The 19058-nt window shown below is 36.5% G+C and overlaps 1 protein-coding gene across 15 annotated transcripts in view; it reads left to right on the top strand.

The window, feature by feature from the left end:
* The window catches only part of CARMIL1 (capping protein regulator and myosin 1 linker 1), a 337716-nt gene that overhangs the window by 270777 nt on the left and 47881 nt on the right, over nucleotides 1–19058 (top strand). For all 15 annotated transcript variants that reach the window (XR_009211234.1, XR_009211235.1, XR_009211233.1 and 12 more), the window contains 3 exons: nucleotides 4339–4514; nucleotides 7486–7573; nucleotides 10164–10313. Coding sequence is in view for 11 of the 15 variants with exons in the window: in XM_058432050.1 (XP_058288033.1) it covers nucleotides 4339–4514; nucleotides 7486–7573; nucleotides 10164–10313 (414 nt within the window). In the remaining 4 variants the exon portion in view is untranslated. The remainder of the gene's footprint in view (nucleotides 1–4338; nucleotides 4515–7485; nucleotides 7574–10163; nucleotides 10314–19058) is intronic.

The following is a 19058-nucleotide window of genomic DNA, read 5'->3' on the forward strand; positions in this document are numbered from 1 at the left end:
GCCTGTAGTCCCAGCAAGGTGGGAGTGAGCTATGATTGCACCACTGCACTCCAGCCTCGGTGGCGGAATGAGATCCTGTCTCAACAACAACAACAACAAAAATTTGCGTTTCTATATGTCAGCAACAACTAGTTAGAAAATGTCATTAAAAATACCATTTAAAATAGTAACAGAGAGCCTGGTATGGTGACTCACGTTTGTAATCCCAGCACTTTGGGAAGCTGAGGCAGGTGGATCACCTGAGGTCAGGAGTTTGAGACCAGTCTGGCCAACATGGCAAAACCCCATCTCTACTTAAAAAATACAAAAAAAATTAGCCAGGTGTGGTGGCAGGTGCTTGTAATCCCAGCTACTCAGGAGGCTGAGGCAGAAGAACAGCTTGAACCCGGGAGATGGAAGTTGCAGTGAGCCGAGATCATGGCACCACTGCACTGCACTCCAGCCTGGGTGACAGAGCGAGACTCCATCTCAGAATAATAATAATAATAATAAAATAAAATAGTAACCGAAAAATCTAAACTACCTAGGAAATAAATCACACAAAAATCTCTAACACCTCAATGGAGAAAGTTTATTGAGAGACTTAAAAGAAATTCTCAAATAAAAATATGTGTCATATTTGTGGGTAGGAAAAGTTATTGTTACAGATGTCAGTTTTTCCTCAAATTTATCTGTTATTTGATAATTCTAATAGACATTCCAATAGGTTTTTAATAGAACTTGACAAAGCTGATTCTAAACATATGGAAAAGCAGTGCTCAAAAACAGCCCAGACACATATAAAGAAGAACAAGAAGGTTGGTAGTCTTGTTCTACTACATGTTAAGACTTAGGATAATTAGGAAAATACGCAGAGGTAGATGAACCAAAAAAACAGATCCAATAAATAGACCCATACATATATTCAAATGTTAGAAATGACAGAGGTAGCACTGAAGTTTAGTACAGAAAAGATGGACTATACCTGTACTTAGTGAGTCCTTGGGCCTGTAATACTTCTTAATATGTTCTTTAGTGATTGTTTTAAGAAGTGTGCCAGGCCCTGGGGATGTAAGGTGGGACTTCACAATTGCCACCAGGTTCTAACTTTGTATCTGGAGTCTGATGACGCTAGCTCTCTGTGAAGTTCCAGAATTCTATTAAAATTGCATATAAATTTTTCTGGATGAGTGTTCATCCTATTCTCAAAGGCGTGTCTTGGCCCAAAAATGGGTAAAAGTCACTAACTTCTTGAGCATTTTATTTTATTTTATTTTATTTTTTATCACTGAGGTTCCGACTGTATGGCAGCAGGAAAGAGTGCCTGTCATCAAATACAGCTGGGAGTGTGAAGAGAGTAGGGGAAGAAAGAAAGTCTTCTGAAAGAAAAATATTGAGCTGAGTATAGAGGAGTACAGATGTTTTATTCTGGCCCAGAGGGGAAAATGGAGGAATCTAGGCCAAGAAAACATTGTGTACAAAGCATGGAAACAGAGCCTGGATCATACGGGGAACTGCAACCATGATTGGATTATGAATAGTTATAAAGGAAATAGAGAGATATGGCAAGAAATGAAGCTGGCAAGCTCAGCATCTACCAGATACTTCAGGGATTTTTATTCTGTGCTAAAGAATAATAATTTTGACATATTTCCACTTTTGAGGAAATATCTAGGAATAAATTTAGCATGTTTTGGAGATAGTTGTGGTGGAAGGGGTTGAGGTAGGTAGAGTCTAGTGAGACTTGCAAATTTCTCACCTAGTTTAATACCATTCTTCACAGTAAAGAACTTAGCAAGAAAGGCTGATTTTGCTGTTGTAGTTGTTATTGTTTGAGTGGGGAGGGGAGGACAACGCATTGCAGTTGACCTTTCCATGGCATATATTCAGGCGGAAAAGTTTCCTAGGCTTTACTGTGTATATATTGTATCATATGTATTATATAGGTGATTGTAGATAAATATTTGGTTGAGACTCACTGGAATATAGGTAACAGTTTGAAGCCATGGGAAGGATGGATGTTGAACAGGGTCTGGTGTGCAGAGGTCCATGGGGCATGAAGGAGAGGCTGCAGTCCTCTCTTATCTTTCTCCCAGTCCTGCCACTGCAAAGTTTACCCTGGCAGCCCTAGATACTGTTTACTTAAGAGAACAAGGGAACAAACTTATAAGTAATGAAGCAGAGACAAAAGGCACATTCTTTTGGATACTGATCAGGGCAATTAAATGAGGATGGGTATAATAGAAAATAAGAGTAGGAAACAGAAGACCTGAGTCCCCATCTCACCAATTCCAGTGACCAGCTGAGCAACCTTGAGCAAGTCACTTATGTCCTGTGAGCCCCAGTTCCCTCATCTAAAGTCTATGTTCACCTACAGAGTTGTTATGTGGATCAAAGGAAATCCTGAATGAAGTTAGTTTTAAAGTGCTATATTGTACTGTTGGGATAGAGGTGGTGGTAAGGAACTAACTGCAGAATATTTGCTGGATTAATTAAATGCCTAAGACAGGCTAAAATTCGTTTTTATAGGGTCAAAGTTATGTGATCATGGAGCAGAAAGAAACCTTATATAATTTTATAGATGAAAATGCAGAGATCTGCAAAGATTATTCACTTAATACTACTCACTTAACATTCCACAGAAATTTCATGTCAGAGTTTACATTGGAAGCCAGGCCTCCTCCCTTTAGGTGTGAAGTTTATTCAAACTGAATTAGCACTGTCATGCAGGGAGACCTTTCAGAAAGTAACTGATATGTTGATGAACATGACAGATTTAAAACAGAGTGTTGGATTCCTGAGGTTGTTCGTATCAGGAGTGCCAGACTATTACTCCATCTAGAACAAAATGTGTTTATTTCAGTGTCAAAGAGGAAACTAATTTGCCTTAAACTGACTTACTTGCGTCTCTTGCAGATGACTGGTATAGGAGCTCTCTTGGAAAATATTCTAATTCAGTGATTATTCAACCAGAGTTATAATGGGGACAGAGCACTGTCAAAATAGGAAAGGCTTTTGGAAACTTCTCAAACGGCTGCCTCCCTCCTTTCTTCCCCTGGTTTTCCACGTGATCCTTGTAAACAGCCCGCTACTCTGCTGCTCACACTGCAGTGCAATGAGAAATTTTACTGGTGGATTGTGCTTTGCATTTTAATACGTGAGCAGATAGACCACTGTACCAGTCTTTCGATAATAGTGCTTCATTGGTCCTTATTCACACTGGACCAGTAATAGGATCCAAGCCTCGCTTTCAAAAACTGCGTTTCTTATCATTAAGAACAGTCTTCGAAATCAGATTAATAATAATGTCTGTGATGTATTGAGCTTTTAATATCTGTGATATACTGAGCTCTTATTGTGTGCTAGACACTCTATGGAACACATTAGACATGTAATATTATTCTCAATAATCCTATGAGGTGAGAACGTTTTTATTGTCATTTTATGGTCAAGGAAAGTGAAATGGGGAGATCAGTAACTTTGTCCAATGTCACTCAGCTAGATTTCAAATTTAGGTCTGACACTGACGCTGATGCCCTTTCCACACTTTCCAACCGTATCACCCATCTCAGACAAATCATTTAACTTCCCTTAGCTCACATTCTTCAACCGTAAAATGGTGATCACATGAATAGCTGCCCTACCCATCTTCACAGATGTTGGAAGGATAAAATGTGCAGAAACATTTTTCAAACTCTAAAGTGCTATATGAATGTGTTTTGAGTGTTATTATTAATGCTGTCTATAAAGTGCTGTTAATGTTTTTGTCTGTTATTTTCCTATAGTTTATTGTTGTCATAATAATTAATATCTTACCTAAAGCTTTTCTTTTAAAAGAATAAAATTGGCAGTAGTTTCTGTGATTTTTCTGCTACTGCTGTTTTGATAGAGCAATTGAATGGTTCACCCTAATTTGGAGTTTCTGTGATTTGCAGAATCTCAGAAGCATTCAAATATGATATATTTTCTAGGGTTACCTGTAACTTTATGTTCTAGTACCAGGGAAAACAATTTCTTGTGGTAAGGGGGTGTATAAAGGCTTGATGTTTGTATTTTTTAATCTTCTTGTTAATGGCTTTGTGTTAAATACAGCTGACACACCGTAACACTTCAGATGCCAGCATGAAGCTTGCTTGGTTCTGCCAAGTGTCTGATTTAAAGTGATTACCAGAGATCAATGATCATCCAACAGTCACAAGTCACCCTGGGGCAGCTCAGAATTCTTGGTTGCGCTCTGGGACTCCATCGTGCTCCTGTTCTCTGAGGGCTCTGTGTCATATATAACCACCTTTCAGTTTTATGGCGGGCGCCTCGGGTGCAGTGTCATCATCTCTTCCCTTCACTTGTGCTGCATTGCAGGCGTTGCTTGAGTCCATGGTTGATGCTGCTGAGAATCTTTGTCCCAATGTGATGAAAAAAGCTCACATTCGACAAGACTTGATTCATGCCAGCACCGAAAAGATTTCTATTCCACGTACCTTTGTTAAAAACGTCCTGTTGGAGCAGTCTGGAATTGATATCCTTAACAAAATTAGGTAGGTTTACAATGTTAATAAACCTAGGAGCTGCAGTTTCTGTAAATGCAGTCGAGGCAGCTGTAAAGAGTGTTATTGTTGGCTGTATCCATATATAATGTGTTTAGGCATGTTTAATAGGCAGAAACTGTATATAAATATAACTGTGCATAAATGCATAGGTTTTATACATTTCCAAAATGAGATGATCACGTAAATGCCTGCATTACTTAAGGACTTAGAATTATCTGCTCTGTTTAAAGGTTTTATATTTAAGAGGGGGTACATGTTTGTAATCCCTGTTTTCTGTTTCTGAAGTTTATCTTTCACCTTTATAAATCACTAGCTTGAAGATTGAGATCAGTTTGCTTTTTACCATCGTACACTGTGAACAAATGCACAGCCTATAAATAGGCAGAGGCCCACTTTGACCTTACCATATTTTCCTTCTGGGTTATTTTGGTGGGTCTGTAATACTATGTGTGTATTAATGGTGTCTTTGCAGTGTTTACCTAGATTTCTGTTTGAAAAAGTTTGAAAAATATGACAAGATATAAATATTTAGAAGCTGTGATTTTACTGGCAAACTTTTCTGAATTTTTACATAGAGACTTTTGGTCCATCAACAGTATTACATTATAGCTCAGCTAATTCTCATAATGTTTCTTAGTTGGGGAATCAGATAACTAAAAACTAAGTTCAGAAACATGTTTTAATTTTCCATTTTAACCATTTTTGAATATTGATGAAGATATTTAGATGTAGCAGAAATAATAGCTCCTGTCTGTAGAGCTGGGGGTGGTGCTAACACACAATGATACAGCTAAATGACAATCCATGAGAAAAATGAGTCAAAATAAGCCCCAAATTATGTTATCATTAACTAGATATCAAAGGCTGATGACTTTAAATCCAGATTATAGAACTTTGAGGATTTAGAAATTCTGCAGTAACTGAAAAATCTCAGGTCTTGTTTTTTGTTTGTTTGTTTGTTTTGTTTTACTGAAGCCCCTAAATCCTACTCAGCTGAATTGTAAGGCAATTGGAAGGACTTGATAAATTTTAGAAAAGACTTCTAGAGGGTTTATAGGACCCCATAGATTAGTGACTTTATAAACTCTAGCGCTTCACTAGGTGGGCTTACTTATTCTTATAACCTGTGGTTTCAGAATTTTTTTGTTGGAGATGCCTAAACATTAAGGAGAAAATAATGTATTGGTCACTATTCTTTCATAATAGTGGTTTCAGCCACAAATAGATCATATTCTGATAGCTTTGAGTATCAAAATTCTGTCAAATATGATCATTTCCTTTGAAAATGGACAAATTCTGAAAGTTGAACAGCAGTATAGAATACACATCAATGAATCAATTTTATGTCCATTAACTCCATACTTGGCTTTTTATAATGCATTATACTGAACACTGATAGAATGAGAATATTTACACCTACACATGCATGTATGTATACATTCATATAATATGCACGTTTGCATGGGCAGGTTAAGTTGACTCTTTTCCTCTAAAACCTTTGCAAACTAGAAGCTTAACCAGGAAGGAAGCATAGTATCCAATAGCAAAATGATAGAAGGATCCTGAGATGAAAAAATAATTGTGTTTTTAAGACTATCTTTTTTGGTTCTACAATTTGAAATAGATAAACCACTCCTCCCCACTTTCAGAGAGAAGGAGAGAAAGAGAAACTATTGAACCTATAGTTTTATGAGGAAGTATGATTTCTAAACATGCCTAAAAAGAATCAGAGGAAGTACTTAAAATTAGATTTTCAGGTCCCTCTGAAAGTTTGGGGTGGGACCCAGTAACCTGTATTTTTAATATGAGACCTGGGTGAATCTTATCAGTAGACACTTCTGCAGAATAGTAAAGTATCAGATAAAGCAAATAGCTAGTGATACCTTGTTTCAGGGGCAGAAATTAAAGTATTTTTTATCTTTAGCTTAAGATAATTTTTACTCTAGGTAAAAAACTCGTACTTCTATTCAGAAATCTCCCCGGGCAGAGAAATCTCCATGCAAATTATTGCCTTTAGGTTAGCAAGATTTTTTCCGTGTTACACGAGTATATTTTCAACGTTAGCTTATGAGGCAATATTGGAATATAGGTATGTATTTCTCTCACATATTTACCTTTAAATGTATTATGCTTAATGTACATTTGTACATATATGCGTTAAGATATTCAGACCGAGAACACACATGAAAGTGGAATTCTTGGGAATACCAAATTGCAAAAATGCAAACAAAAATACCAGCCATCTGACAGAATCTTAATGGCTGGGTCTGTTTATTAGTAAAAACAACAAGCCACAAGCCACTTTCTGCTGTGTAGACAACTTTCTGAGGTCAGGCAACAGGCACCAGAACTGCAAATTTTAGTAACCTCTCTTCATAAAAGATAAGGGCAGGTGATTTTGTAAATATTCAGAGTAAATTTTAGTAACCTCTCTTCATAAAAGATAAGGGCAGGTGATTTTGTAAATATTCAGGGTCAGTCAAAGCAGATGCAGTTATGGTATCATTTGATTGGTGGAAAGTTTTTTAAAAGAGTGAGTGATACGCATACTAAAGCAGTAACTAAGACCTAACAACCAGGCTAGACTTTCTTAATTTACTCCAGCCCAGGTTTGTTTTCCTTTATGTCAATGGATGAATTGTTCCTCACCACACAGTACATATGGTTCCCATTAACTTTGTCTTTATCCAGATGCTTTTCATTTCTACCATTAAATCTCCAGTTTTGAAATTGCAGAGGCAGGTTGAAATTGGTAAAGAAAGTCTATTACTTGTGTGTTTATGGCAGTGTTTAAGGTTTATTTTTGGAAGTCCTTAGTCCTGTTCACACATTCTTATATTCTACTTTCAAAGACAGAAATGGAATCACAGTTGACCTTATCACTATAGTAGCAAGGGTGGATGATTTTCCCCCCTTGCACAAATTAAAATGGTACTCTGTCCTTTTGATTTTCACACAGTGAAGTAAAGTTGACAGTGGCCTCCTTCCTGTCTGATCGAATTGTGGACGAAATCCTGGATGCACTCTCACATTGCCATCATAAACTGGTGAGTGCTGTGCACATCTTGAGCAGGACCTCCTGTTTCAGCTCTGCTGTGATGCAGGATGACTTCCGGTGTGGGGATGTGATTTCTTTGCTGCATTTCACACTATTACAGCTTTATGGTTTGTGATCTTGGTTTTCCTCCTTTCTCTAATATGTTGCTTCTAGCCATTCTGGAGCATGTTAGAACTTCTCCAGAGGGAATGATAAGGGAAAGCAGAACTGATTGTATCCAGAAATCTTATTGTTCATTTATTATAAAGGTCAAAAGCTTGGGGAAGAAATGTTGAGACTGAAGTCTGAAATTAAAATTTTAATTTATCTTTGCTCATTTTGTTGCTGATATGATTATTTGATAATGGACTATTCTAAAAATATGGGAGAAAATAAAAATATTTGAATAAAGAAAGTGCAAGAACAAAATGGGCATAATTTAGTAATGGATAGTTGCTGACTGCCCCACAGGTGCCTTGGATATAACCAAGGTAAAAAAAAAAATTTCTTCATCTAGAGACTGGTTCTTAATCAAGGTAGGGGACTTTACTTCCAATATCAGTGCATATGAAAAAATGTATCAGAAAGTCAATGTTGCGCAAACTTCAGGAAGTTCTCTGAGGTACAGATGAAGCTTTTATAACTGGTTATATCCTATGTCTCAATGTGATGCAGTGGAAGTCTCCCAGGAAAGTTATAGCAATGTTTCCTTCAAGAAAAATAATTCTTCAATGTTTTCTTAACTGTGCGGGATGGAGATACCAGTTTTATGGCATTGAATTGTTGGGTGACGCTAGAGAATCCTAAAATGAGAGGAGCAGCAACAGCTTCTTCTACATGAAACAGACAAAATGCATGTTTTTGAAAAATTCATTTGAGAAAAACGTGTAAGACTGTCTTCCAAAATCTGAAAGACAAGACAGATATCTCTAATAGCACGATTCAAATGCTGCCTGTGGACCAGAGGTGGCCCACTAATGGATGGTTCCCCAGAGGAAGCATCCAGAAACTTCTTGAGCTTCCAATATCAGTGGATATGAAAAAATGTAGTTTTTCATTGTAGCACCAAAAAAGAGTATCCAAACACGTGTTATTTTTCTGATTTTTCTTTTTTATTGTATTTTAACAGTATATTGGTTTGTGCTAAATTGGAAATATAAAAAACCAGTTTATCACCACACTGAATGTAAGAAACACTGTTTTCTATTTCCTGGCACAGTAAAGAGCTACATGATTGTTTAGAGCTCCTGATTCAGCCTTTTTTTAGATAAGTACAAACAAAAGCAATAGAGTATCCATTCATTCATTCATTCATTTGAGATGGAGTCCTGCTCTGTCACCCAGGCCGAAGTGCAGTGGTGCGATCTTGGCTCACTGCAACCTCTGCCCCTAGGTTCAAGTGATTCTCCTGACTCGGCCTCCCGAGTAGCTGGGATTACAGTTGTGTGCCACCACACCTGGATAATTTTTGTATTTTAAGTAGAGATGAGGTTTCACCATGTGAAATCCTTTCTCGATCTCCTAACCTCAAGTGATCCGCCTGCCTCAGCCTCCCAAAGTGCTGGGATTACAGGTATAAGCCACTGCACCTGGCCTAGAGCATCCTTTTAAAATAAACTTATTTTAGAAACAGTTTATTGATAACCCATAGCTTCAGGAATGGCCTTAAAATGCTTACTTATGACACAAATAGTACATATTATACTAACAGAAATCTTCATGTGAGAAATACACTGAAAGTTTGAATTTTTCACTTTTTTGTGTTTGTTTTTTCTTAAAGAATTTACTCAGTATTGATTTTTTTAACTGAGAAAAAATTTGCTGAATGCACTTTTGGTTTGAACTTCATTTTAACATTAATACTGGTGATTTAGATTATAAGGAAAGAGATTAAGTCTCATATGAAGGAAATACTATCTTCAAAATGAAACCTTGTTTTCAATGACTTTCAGATACCATTTTCACCAACTTAAATTTGTAAATGTTCTCATAGTTTCCGTGGACTTGCCAACTGGTTTTCATTGTTTCAGAAGAATTAAATCAAAGTTCCTGATGTCAGATCAGCTCAGCACTGAAGTTTGTTAATTTCAGCCAAGCTTACTCTACCTGTTATTTAATTTTTTATGTTTACCTAAAGTATAACACTGGAAATTAAGAAATCATATCAAATATGGTATTCATTTTATGAAAACAGTGAAAGCTAGCAGGAATTAAAATTTTGCTAGTAATTTCCTTCTTTTCAGTCCTTTAAAAATAATGAAAGTTGGAATTGTTTTATTACTCTCAGATACTTTTTAGTATAGAAGGAAATTTCTTCAGAGGAATTATCAAATAAAATTAATAAAAAGAACACTACTATGTTGTCTCTTCATTTACTAAAAGAGATTTATAACTTACTGCTTAAAACACTCTGTCCTCCAAAGAAGGATAATAAAAGAGGTAAGTGACTGTACTGTGAATGTATTAAGAATTGTCTTTGTCACTCGTCAACCTTGTGCTCCACTGCGCCATCTTGTGGAAGACGTCTTCAGGAATCCAGCTAACCAACACTTTCTGTCTCTGTGCTTTAATTTCTCCTCGTACACGTCTTGACCTTCTAGGCTGACCATTTCAGCAGACGTGGCAAGACCCTTCCTCAACAAGAATCCTTAGAGATTGAGCTGGCTGAGGAGAAGCCAGTTAAACGTTCCATCATCACAGTGGAGGAGCTAACAGAGATAGAGCGTTTGGAAGATCTGGATACCTGTATGGTAAGACACATCCTCTGGTGGCACCGTTACCCTATTCACTGGACTGTGCCGTTTTTTTTTTTTTTAAACAAATCTCACCTTTTGAAATCAGACCAAACAAAACACTGTCCCCACCCTCAGGCAATTCTTTCAGAAAAGTCCTAAAGAGGCCGCTAATGAAGTGAATAAAGCTGAAGCTTCAGTCCCCTTCTAAGGCCCTGTAGCCATACTGGGAAAATTCCAAATTAGGAGAAATAAATTAGGTAACTCTTAAAGGTTTTTGTGACAGGAAAATATCTTCAAATAAAATTATAAATAAGGCATTAAAAATGTGGAGAAAGACTTTTTCAAATAAAAAATATATATAGGGTGACTCTTTCTTGGTCTTACCTGTTTTCTTTTGTTACACAACTTTCTGACAAACCCTTAAATTTGAGCTTCCTGTTTAGAGGAGATTCTGTTTCATTAACCTGATTTGATGTGCTGTAGAAGATGGAATGCATACTATAGTGTTTACCTAACTGTAGGTCTTAATTTCTTATCCATTTTCTAAATTTCATGTAGCATATCCATCTGGCCCTATAACTAGAGTATTTAGGTTGTTAATACCTTTTCACTCTAAGGAAAGTTTTATCTGAATCCTATTACATTATTTTAAAATTTATATTAATAAGCATAGCTACTTCTCATTTTACCGTGAAACAATTGTTTGTGTCTATATCATCCTCTATATTCAATATGTTTATGTCTTACAAAATGTTTACTTTTTAATAATTCCTTATAATCTGAGGTGGTGGTGGTAAGACTAGGTTTTGGTTACTTGTATGTCCAAATGATTCTACATTGTGATTTTAGTAATTTTTAGATGAAGCCATTGTTAAGAAATAGTACTTGTTTTAACTTTGAACACCAAGGATCTGATATGGCTGATGTTACTTTTCTAACCTAGGAGGGAATGTAGTGTGTTAAGAAGTTTACTTATTTATAAACCACTGTTATCATGTTTTAAAGTCTGTGAATAAAATATTTGAAGGTTCTCCATGTAAAGTCCTGTCCTATACAAGGAGAACAGCAAAGAAAGCCTAATGTATAATCCAAGATTGCAAGCAACATTCTAATATCACTAAATAAAGCTGAAAAACAGTTTTCTATATAATTATATAAACCTGCACATATATTTAATTTGGGTGGAGGAAATTGCCAAGTTTTTAAAAACTTGGTTGTCCAGCTCATTATAAAATTTATATTTCATAAGTATTTTGAGTTTGTTTGCCTTTTGAGGCATTAGAAGTTAGACACTATGTTATAGGATAATTGTTCTGGAAAGCTCTTAGACTAGCCCTAAAAGAAAATAAATAATAAGAAATAGATTTGAATTAAAAATTTGAAATCAACTCCACATATCATGTTTCCTACCAGATTTGTTTGGTCATGTGTAAATTGGAACAGGGTGAAGGAAAAAACAAGCTAGTAAAATGTATTTTATTGGGTTTATAGATGATGTGGTTTGGAATGAGGAAAAGTTGGTTATGAAAGACCGGCTCAGCTACTGTAACATTGGTTTTAAACTGTGTAAGCTTTGTTTGGAAGTAAGCTTTTTTGTATGTTTAATTTGGTTTAGTTTTGTGAAAGGAAGAAAAAGGTTGTTTGTTTGTTTGTTTTAAATGAGTGAGTTGAGAGTGGAGGAAAGGAATAATTTTTAAAAATGCAGTTGGAAGACCACCCTCAGAACTTAAGGGACAGCCCTGCAGCAGGCACAGCCCCCGTGAGTCAGCATCCATTGTAAAAACATTCATGTTGCCGTGATGCCTAAAGAGGCAAGAGTAGATGTAGATCTCTTTGAATTCAACTCTCAGGACAAGCCACGTTAGGAGGGTAGACTTTATCTGGTTTAAAGGGCCAAGGAGGTAAGCAGGGAGGGCCATTCCTGAGATGAGCCTGTGTTGAGTCCTGGGCTGACGAGCAGGGCCCTGGGTGTTGAGGGAGTGACAGAGAAACACAAGAGCTCTTCATCAAAAAAAGGATATATAGGTAGGCATGAGTTTTTAAGTCATGAAAGTAGCTTTTGTTCTAATAAATATTGTCTTCATTCATTGTTCTAACTAGGCTAATAAGTTGTTAAGTAGTAGAAAACCAGAGTTAAATTTGCTGTTAGTGTAATGAAAAAGCATATTTTTTTGTGTGTGTAAAAAGTGCAAGTCGGGATTTTATACTATTGATAATAATTTCCTGTATACTTTCAGCCTAACCATCAATTCCAAGCCACCCAAAGATAGAACCATTCACATGGCAGCAGCTGCCCCAAGCGCAAGGATCCCTCTCCTAAAGGAAATCGATTTTCTGAGCTGGTACAAACTCATAGCTCATTTGGAAGGAGTAGAGCAATAGATTGGTCTTTTAATGCCTCCTTTCATAATCAAAGTAGCAAACCATTATTGTTTGTTATTGACATCTATTACCAGATATTTCAAGCTGTAACCCTCATATGATGCCATTGGGGGAAAAAAGTTTGCAGTCCATATTTCAAAGGGAGGTGCATTTAATTCGTGATGGTTTTCTAAATGAATGTATACATTTTCCTTGGCAGCATTTCTATCTTAAGTGATCCAGAAAGTTAGGACTCAAGATTAACTGTTGTGTAGAAAACTATCAGAAGGGCAAGTACATAAGTACATGCATGCAACCTAAAACCCCTGGTGGGTAGAATTTGTGCCACAGATGGAGCTACAGCACTGTTGAATTTGATTGCTTTGGGAGATGTTGTAATTTTACTATTACCAAAAATGTTTGTTTATAGCCCAAAGAACTGTGAAACTTTCCCTATGAATTCCAAAGGAACTTTGACACATCACCAACGTGCTATTCACAGATTTAAGTTTGTTCACAGATCCTGGCATTTTTTGTGCAGGATGTTCATAGCTACTATACCCATTTTTGAGCATTCTTTAGGAAACTGGGCGGAGATTCTGGGAACCCTGCCCCTGGATTTCTAATCTTCATGTTTTCTTCCATTTCTCCCTGGTCCAAATGTCAATTCCATTTCAGTGCTTAAGTCTCTTTAAAAAACCAATAGTTATAATTCCACTAGCGGAGGTTTAAGGGCATGTTAGGTGTAGAAATTTATATTAATTTGAGTTTTAATGTTTACCTTCCTGGAGTTGGAAACGATAATCCATACGATTGATTTCTTTGAAAGAAATTCATCACTTAGTCAACAACAGTTAAACTTTTGCTTTGACTAAGCGAAGGCTGAAGGAAGAATGATTGAGTGATTTCTTGGGACCTGTTATCTACTGGAGGATAACTAAGCTTCTAATCAAACTTAATTTTATAAAGTTAAAGAAAAAGGCTGTTCTTTTTAAACAGAATGTCAGAAAAGGGAATTTTGTTTGTTTGTTTCCAATAAGATAAATGATCTTTTTCTTTTAACTAGAAGAAACTAAGAGGTAACTAGTTCAGGTGGTGGGACACAGAGGTGAGGAAGATAACACAAACTATTAAAATCACCTGCACTGTTTTACAGCCTGTGTCTACTCTCTTAGCCCCCAGAGAGTCTGACATCTCCTTAACTGCAGGGCGGAAAATCACATGGTTTAAAGAGCCTTCTTATTCATGTGCTTAACACTTATGTAGTACCTGTGATGTGCAGGCACTATTCTGAGCTCTTTGTGACTGTTAGCCAGTTCTATCTTCATAGCAACATGAATAATAAAGTCTTATTAATACCTTCTGTTTAACAAATGAGGAAACTGAGGGAGAGAAAAGTAAAATAAGTAACCCAAGATTAACGAAAGGCAGGCAGTTTGGTGCCAGAGTCTGCATTTAACCAGTCTGCTATAATGAGTATATGGATTTCATCTATGGTATTTCTTACAAAAGGGTTAAAATTTGCATTCAATTTAGTTATACCACATTGATTTCTGTAAAATAGGTGCTTACTAGCCCCAGATGAAATGAACATGTGAACAGAAACACAAATAGAAGGCGTAGTGTCATATAACCATAATGGAAGCCTGTAGTTTTTAAACATTGTTGGAAACACATGTCAAATATCTGCTGTGTTCAATTGTTATCCAATTGTTAGAAATGAAGTTGCCTACTTTTGGCTTACCTGAAACCTCCTGTGCCTCTCTATATGTTATTTTGTTGGTGACAATGATTAATTAGTTTTCCTATATGCTTCTTATCATTTCAACCCACATGCCTTATATGTCATGCTGAAACGTGTATTTCTTTAGAATCTTTATTGTTCACAGACCATCTGTTCTTCTGCAGTCGGGTGCTGTTAGGAAATCAGTATTCTGAACCATATCTTTGAACTTTGGTGGCCTGTTGGTCCTTGGGGTATTGAAGAATGCACTTTTAGTTCTACTGATTAGTTATCTCTAAATATTTAATTTGTCACCATATACAGTATACCATCTTTTAAAAATAGCAGAAGTTTGCGATTTAAGTAGTATGCCAAGTGAGTGAAGAGCCAGTGTCTGCTCCTTAGGCATAACTAGCTCACTAATTGTATGTAATTCTTTCAGTTATTTTAATGAGCATCATACCAGTTTTAAATCAAAAGATATTCATGCAGAGGAGCAGTTTGTCTGCTTATTGCTATTTCCTGGGAAAAGAATCTTAAAAAGCTTGAATTATTACAGAATGCATCTTTGTGAATCCTGTCTCCAATGATAAAATAGCAATTATTTTCCCTTAACAAATTCAACTTCAAATTTCAATATATATTTTTTAAGTTTTTAAATACAGACTAAAATTCAGCAAAAGTCTATTTGACTTGGTCAAAATACTATTTTTGAGAAGAAATTTAAACAAATGGCCTTATTCTCAAGTACCAACAGTTATTAATGGAACTAATCTATTCACAGTGTCGCCAAGCACAGACTATTGAGTCAATATGTCTCATTTAAAATGGTTTACACTAATATTAACTGTGCAGAGGGTCGTTCAAGTCATAATTGTTAATTTTCTCTTATAATTTTATTCTGTAATGTCTTTTTCATACCGATATTACTTTTGAAAACAGAGTTAACTTTTTAACTAGTAGAAAGCAATTGATTAAAACACCTTTATTTCCAAATTCTATGTTTTAAAATTATAGTACACTGTGAGTCCAACTAAAATGGTTAATGTGTGTTCCTCAAAGTTTGTAATAGTATTTTTTTATTTTTTATTTTATTATTACTATTATTTCTTTCCTCAGAGATCCTTGTTCTGATGTAATAATATTTGTTACAGTCCTTTGTCAAAATGCTGGGAATGCATGTCCCATCCCTGAAGAGTTCATTGTTGCCTCAAGACCCAGAGTTAATCTTTTAATTTTTAACTCACATAAATACCACTATCAGAGGCCCTATTCCAGGGAGCTTCCAGAGATCTGACCCCGATATCTTTTTTTTTTTTTTTTTGAGATGGAGTCTTGCTCTGTCGCCCAGGCTAGAGTGCAGTGGCATGATCTCAGCTCACTTCAGACTCCGCCTCCCTGGTTCAAGCGATTCTCCTGCCTCAGCCTCCTGAGTAGCTGGGATTATAGGCGTCTGCCACCGTGCCCGGCTAATTTTTGTATTTTTTAGTAGAGATGGGGTTTCACCATCTTGGCCAGTCTGGTCTTGAACTCCTGACCTCAAGATCTACCTGCCTCGGCCTGCCAAACTGCTGAGATTACAGGCATGAGCCACCGCACCTGGCCAGACATCTTTTTTAAAGGATTAAAACAAGGCCTAAGGTACAATGTTGACTGCCCTCATAGGCCACCCAAGAGACAAAAGATTTCCCGCTTATTGCAGTTATTTCTAGAAAGAGATGAATCCTACACCTTTGCCCTGCAGATAACAGAGCAGGCTTCACCCCCAGAGCCCTAAAGCTCCCAGTAGGAGCTAAACTCCTAAGGGAGAAGATGAGGCATACTAAATAAATCCCTCCACAAAATGACTTCAAACATGAACCAATTGTGACTAGTCAGGGTATTCCAAAACCAGCACCCAAATTGGGCACCTGACTTGTTGATTGGAAATGGTGATTCTTATGAGCTTAATTTTGACATGTAATTGTCATTATAAAAGGTAATTTTGTAATCATAAACTAAACATGAACTATATTAAATGTCTCTGGTAACCTGCAGATTTATAAAACAGAAACCATTCCATTGATTAGCTCTGTGTGTGTGTGTATGACATAGGAATGTACTTAAGGAGGAAAAATTTTAAGTGAATTTTAATTTTAACTGAGTCTAAATGAATTAAATTATTTACAAGCAGCCACAGATTTAATGGCTCCTGGGTATAGTACAGTAGAGCCAATAGTAAGTGAAATAATTTCTCTAAACTCAGTCTTACTTTTCCTCCCTTAGAAACCTCATGCTTTTCAACATGCCATGATGACACTTGCATCAACGATGTTTCGTTTATGTCATAAAAGCTCCAAATTATCACTGCTTTCCAGTTGGAATAAAAGATCAAATCCCTTTGGGATGAAAGGTTTCCTCTTTAATTTCTGAGTTAAATATTCAAACTGGAGAAAACAATGTTTTTAAATACTAAGGATGTAATTCTTTTTTTTTTTTTTGAGACGGAGTCTCGCTCTGTCGCCCAGGCTGGAGTGCAGTGGCGCTCACTGCAAGCTCCACCTCCTGAGTTCACACCATTCTCCTGCCTCAGCCTCCGGAGTGGCTAGGACTACAGGTGCCCGCCACCACGCCCAGCTAATTTTTTTTATTTTTAGTAGAGATGGGGTTTCACCCTGTTAGCCAGGATGGTTTCGATCTCCTGACCTCGTGATCCACCTGCCTCGGCTTCCCAAAGTGCTGGGATTACAGGCGTGAGCCACTGTGCCCAGCATTTTCCCACTTTTTTAAAAATTATAATGCTACAGGGACATATACCTGATCTTGTAGTAATAAACATCATGCTTCTGTGCCCAACAGGAGTCACACACTTTGTGGTGGCAAGATACTTGCTTGAAATCAGTGCCAGAGAATTCTATTTTTGGGCTGCTCTTAAGAAAAATGTATTAAATTTTATTCACTTTTTAAGGAGAACATTCAAACGTGGATTTTCACTTTTACAGCAGTTGCAAGATGAGTTACAAGGAATAAAAAGTGAGGTATTTCCTGTTTCCTGGAGAAAACGTGACAAAGTTAGGAAGATAAATATTTTTGTTGTATCAAAAAATTGTGCAGATCTGGAAAATAAGGAAAAAAACCATTTTAATTTCAAAATCGTTCTCTGCCATGATCTTTTCAATAGTCTCTCATCAGTGCTGCTCCCTAAATATTTTTGTTTTAACATCATGATGCCAGTTTAACTTTTATGTGAAATGACACTCTGGATATAAAAGTTAATGAGTGTAGCATGAATAGCTGGATTTAATGTTGTGTTTAGTAGGAAATGTGGCACTTCACTAAATCTCTACATAACGTTCCTCCTTTTGTCCATCGATTTATTGCAGCTTTCTCAGAGTTATGACTTCCCTATACCTTTTCTTCCTAGGCTTGCAAAGGAAGACTGTATGCTGTCCAACAATTGTCTTAGCAAGAATTAGGTATCTCTTTTTCTCAGTGAGATTGACACCGTCTCAGACTTTTTAAAATGGAAATGCACAAAAATTACTTTTTTTAACTACAAATGTGATAATACTGTCTGGCTAGATATTGAGGGTAAAAGTCAATTAAAACTTACTGAGTTTTCTCCTTGAGCTGAAAAGCTAGTAGTAAGTATTTAGTTTTTATAATCTAGTTCATTAAACAGGGAAGGTAGGTCTAGGATATTTTATATCAAAAAGCAATGATTAGCCCTAAATTCGATGGGATCATTTCAAAGCTCAGAAAATCCAGTTGAAAGGGCTTCACTGAGACATTCTGAGCACCAAAAAGCATAATGACTAGTAGTTTAAGATACATTGAAGTATTAGAGAACCATGCATTCATAGTAATACTCAGAAAACATTGAAATGCCAGTACAGAGGATTTTCAGAGAGGAAATGTTTCTCTTTTCAGAGGAATGGCACCTAATATAAGAACAATGAAAGAAGTAGAAAGTTATAATTTTGCAGTTCTGATCATATCCATTAATTCAGGCAAGGATTACCAATAGTTGCTTAAAAATCTACATGGACTAAAAGTATCACCTCATAGAGTTTCTATTAATTACCAAGGGAATGAGTACTTTACAATGGAGCACAGCTGGAAAGTCCCCATGCTAATCAAGGGATCAAGGTCAGTCTTACCAGTAGTGGAACAACCTGACATGTGTGCCAATCACTGTGATTCAGTCAGTAGTTCACAGCATTCCGTATGTGGTATTCATGCTAAAAATGTTTCACTGAATCTAATCATGAGGAAATCATCAGACAGGTATAGCATGTGAGGCAGTCTATGAAACAATTGGCCTGGATTCATCAAGAAAGTCAGTATTATGAAAAAGAAAGGTGGGGATGGGAGTGGGGAGGGAGGATGTGCTAGATGAAAGAGACTGAAGAGACATTACCCTATATAATGAGTGCATTCTCTATTAAGATCCCAAAAGGGGAGGGGATGTTTTAAGGCACTTGAGGGACAGTTGGGGGAATTTGAATACGGACTATAGTGTGTAAGTTAGATATTATACAATTGCTGTTAATTTTCTTAGATGTTGGTAATAATGTATGGTTATATAAGAAAATATGATTCTTAGGATATTCATGCAGAAGTATTTAAGGGAGAAATGTCAAGATGTCAACAACCTTTAAATGGTTCAGAATTTTTTTTTCTGTGTTTGTGTTAGA

Source organism: Hylobates moloch, unplaced genomic scaffold, assembly GCF_009828535.3.
Source record: "Hylobates moloch isolate HMO894 unplaced genomic scaffold, HMol_V3 SCAFFOLD_20, whole genome shotgun sequence".
Classification (NCBI taxonomy): Eukaryota; Metazoa; Chordata; class Mammalia; order Primates; family Hylobatidae; genus Hylobates; species Hylobates moloch.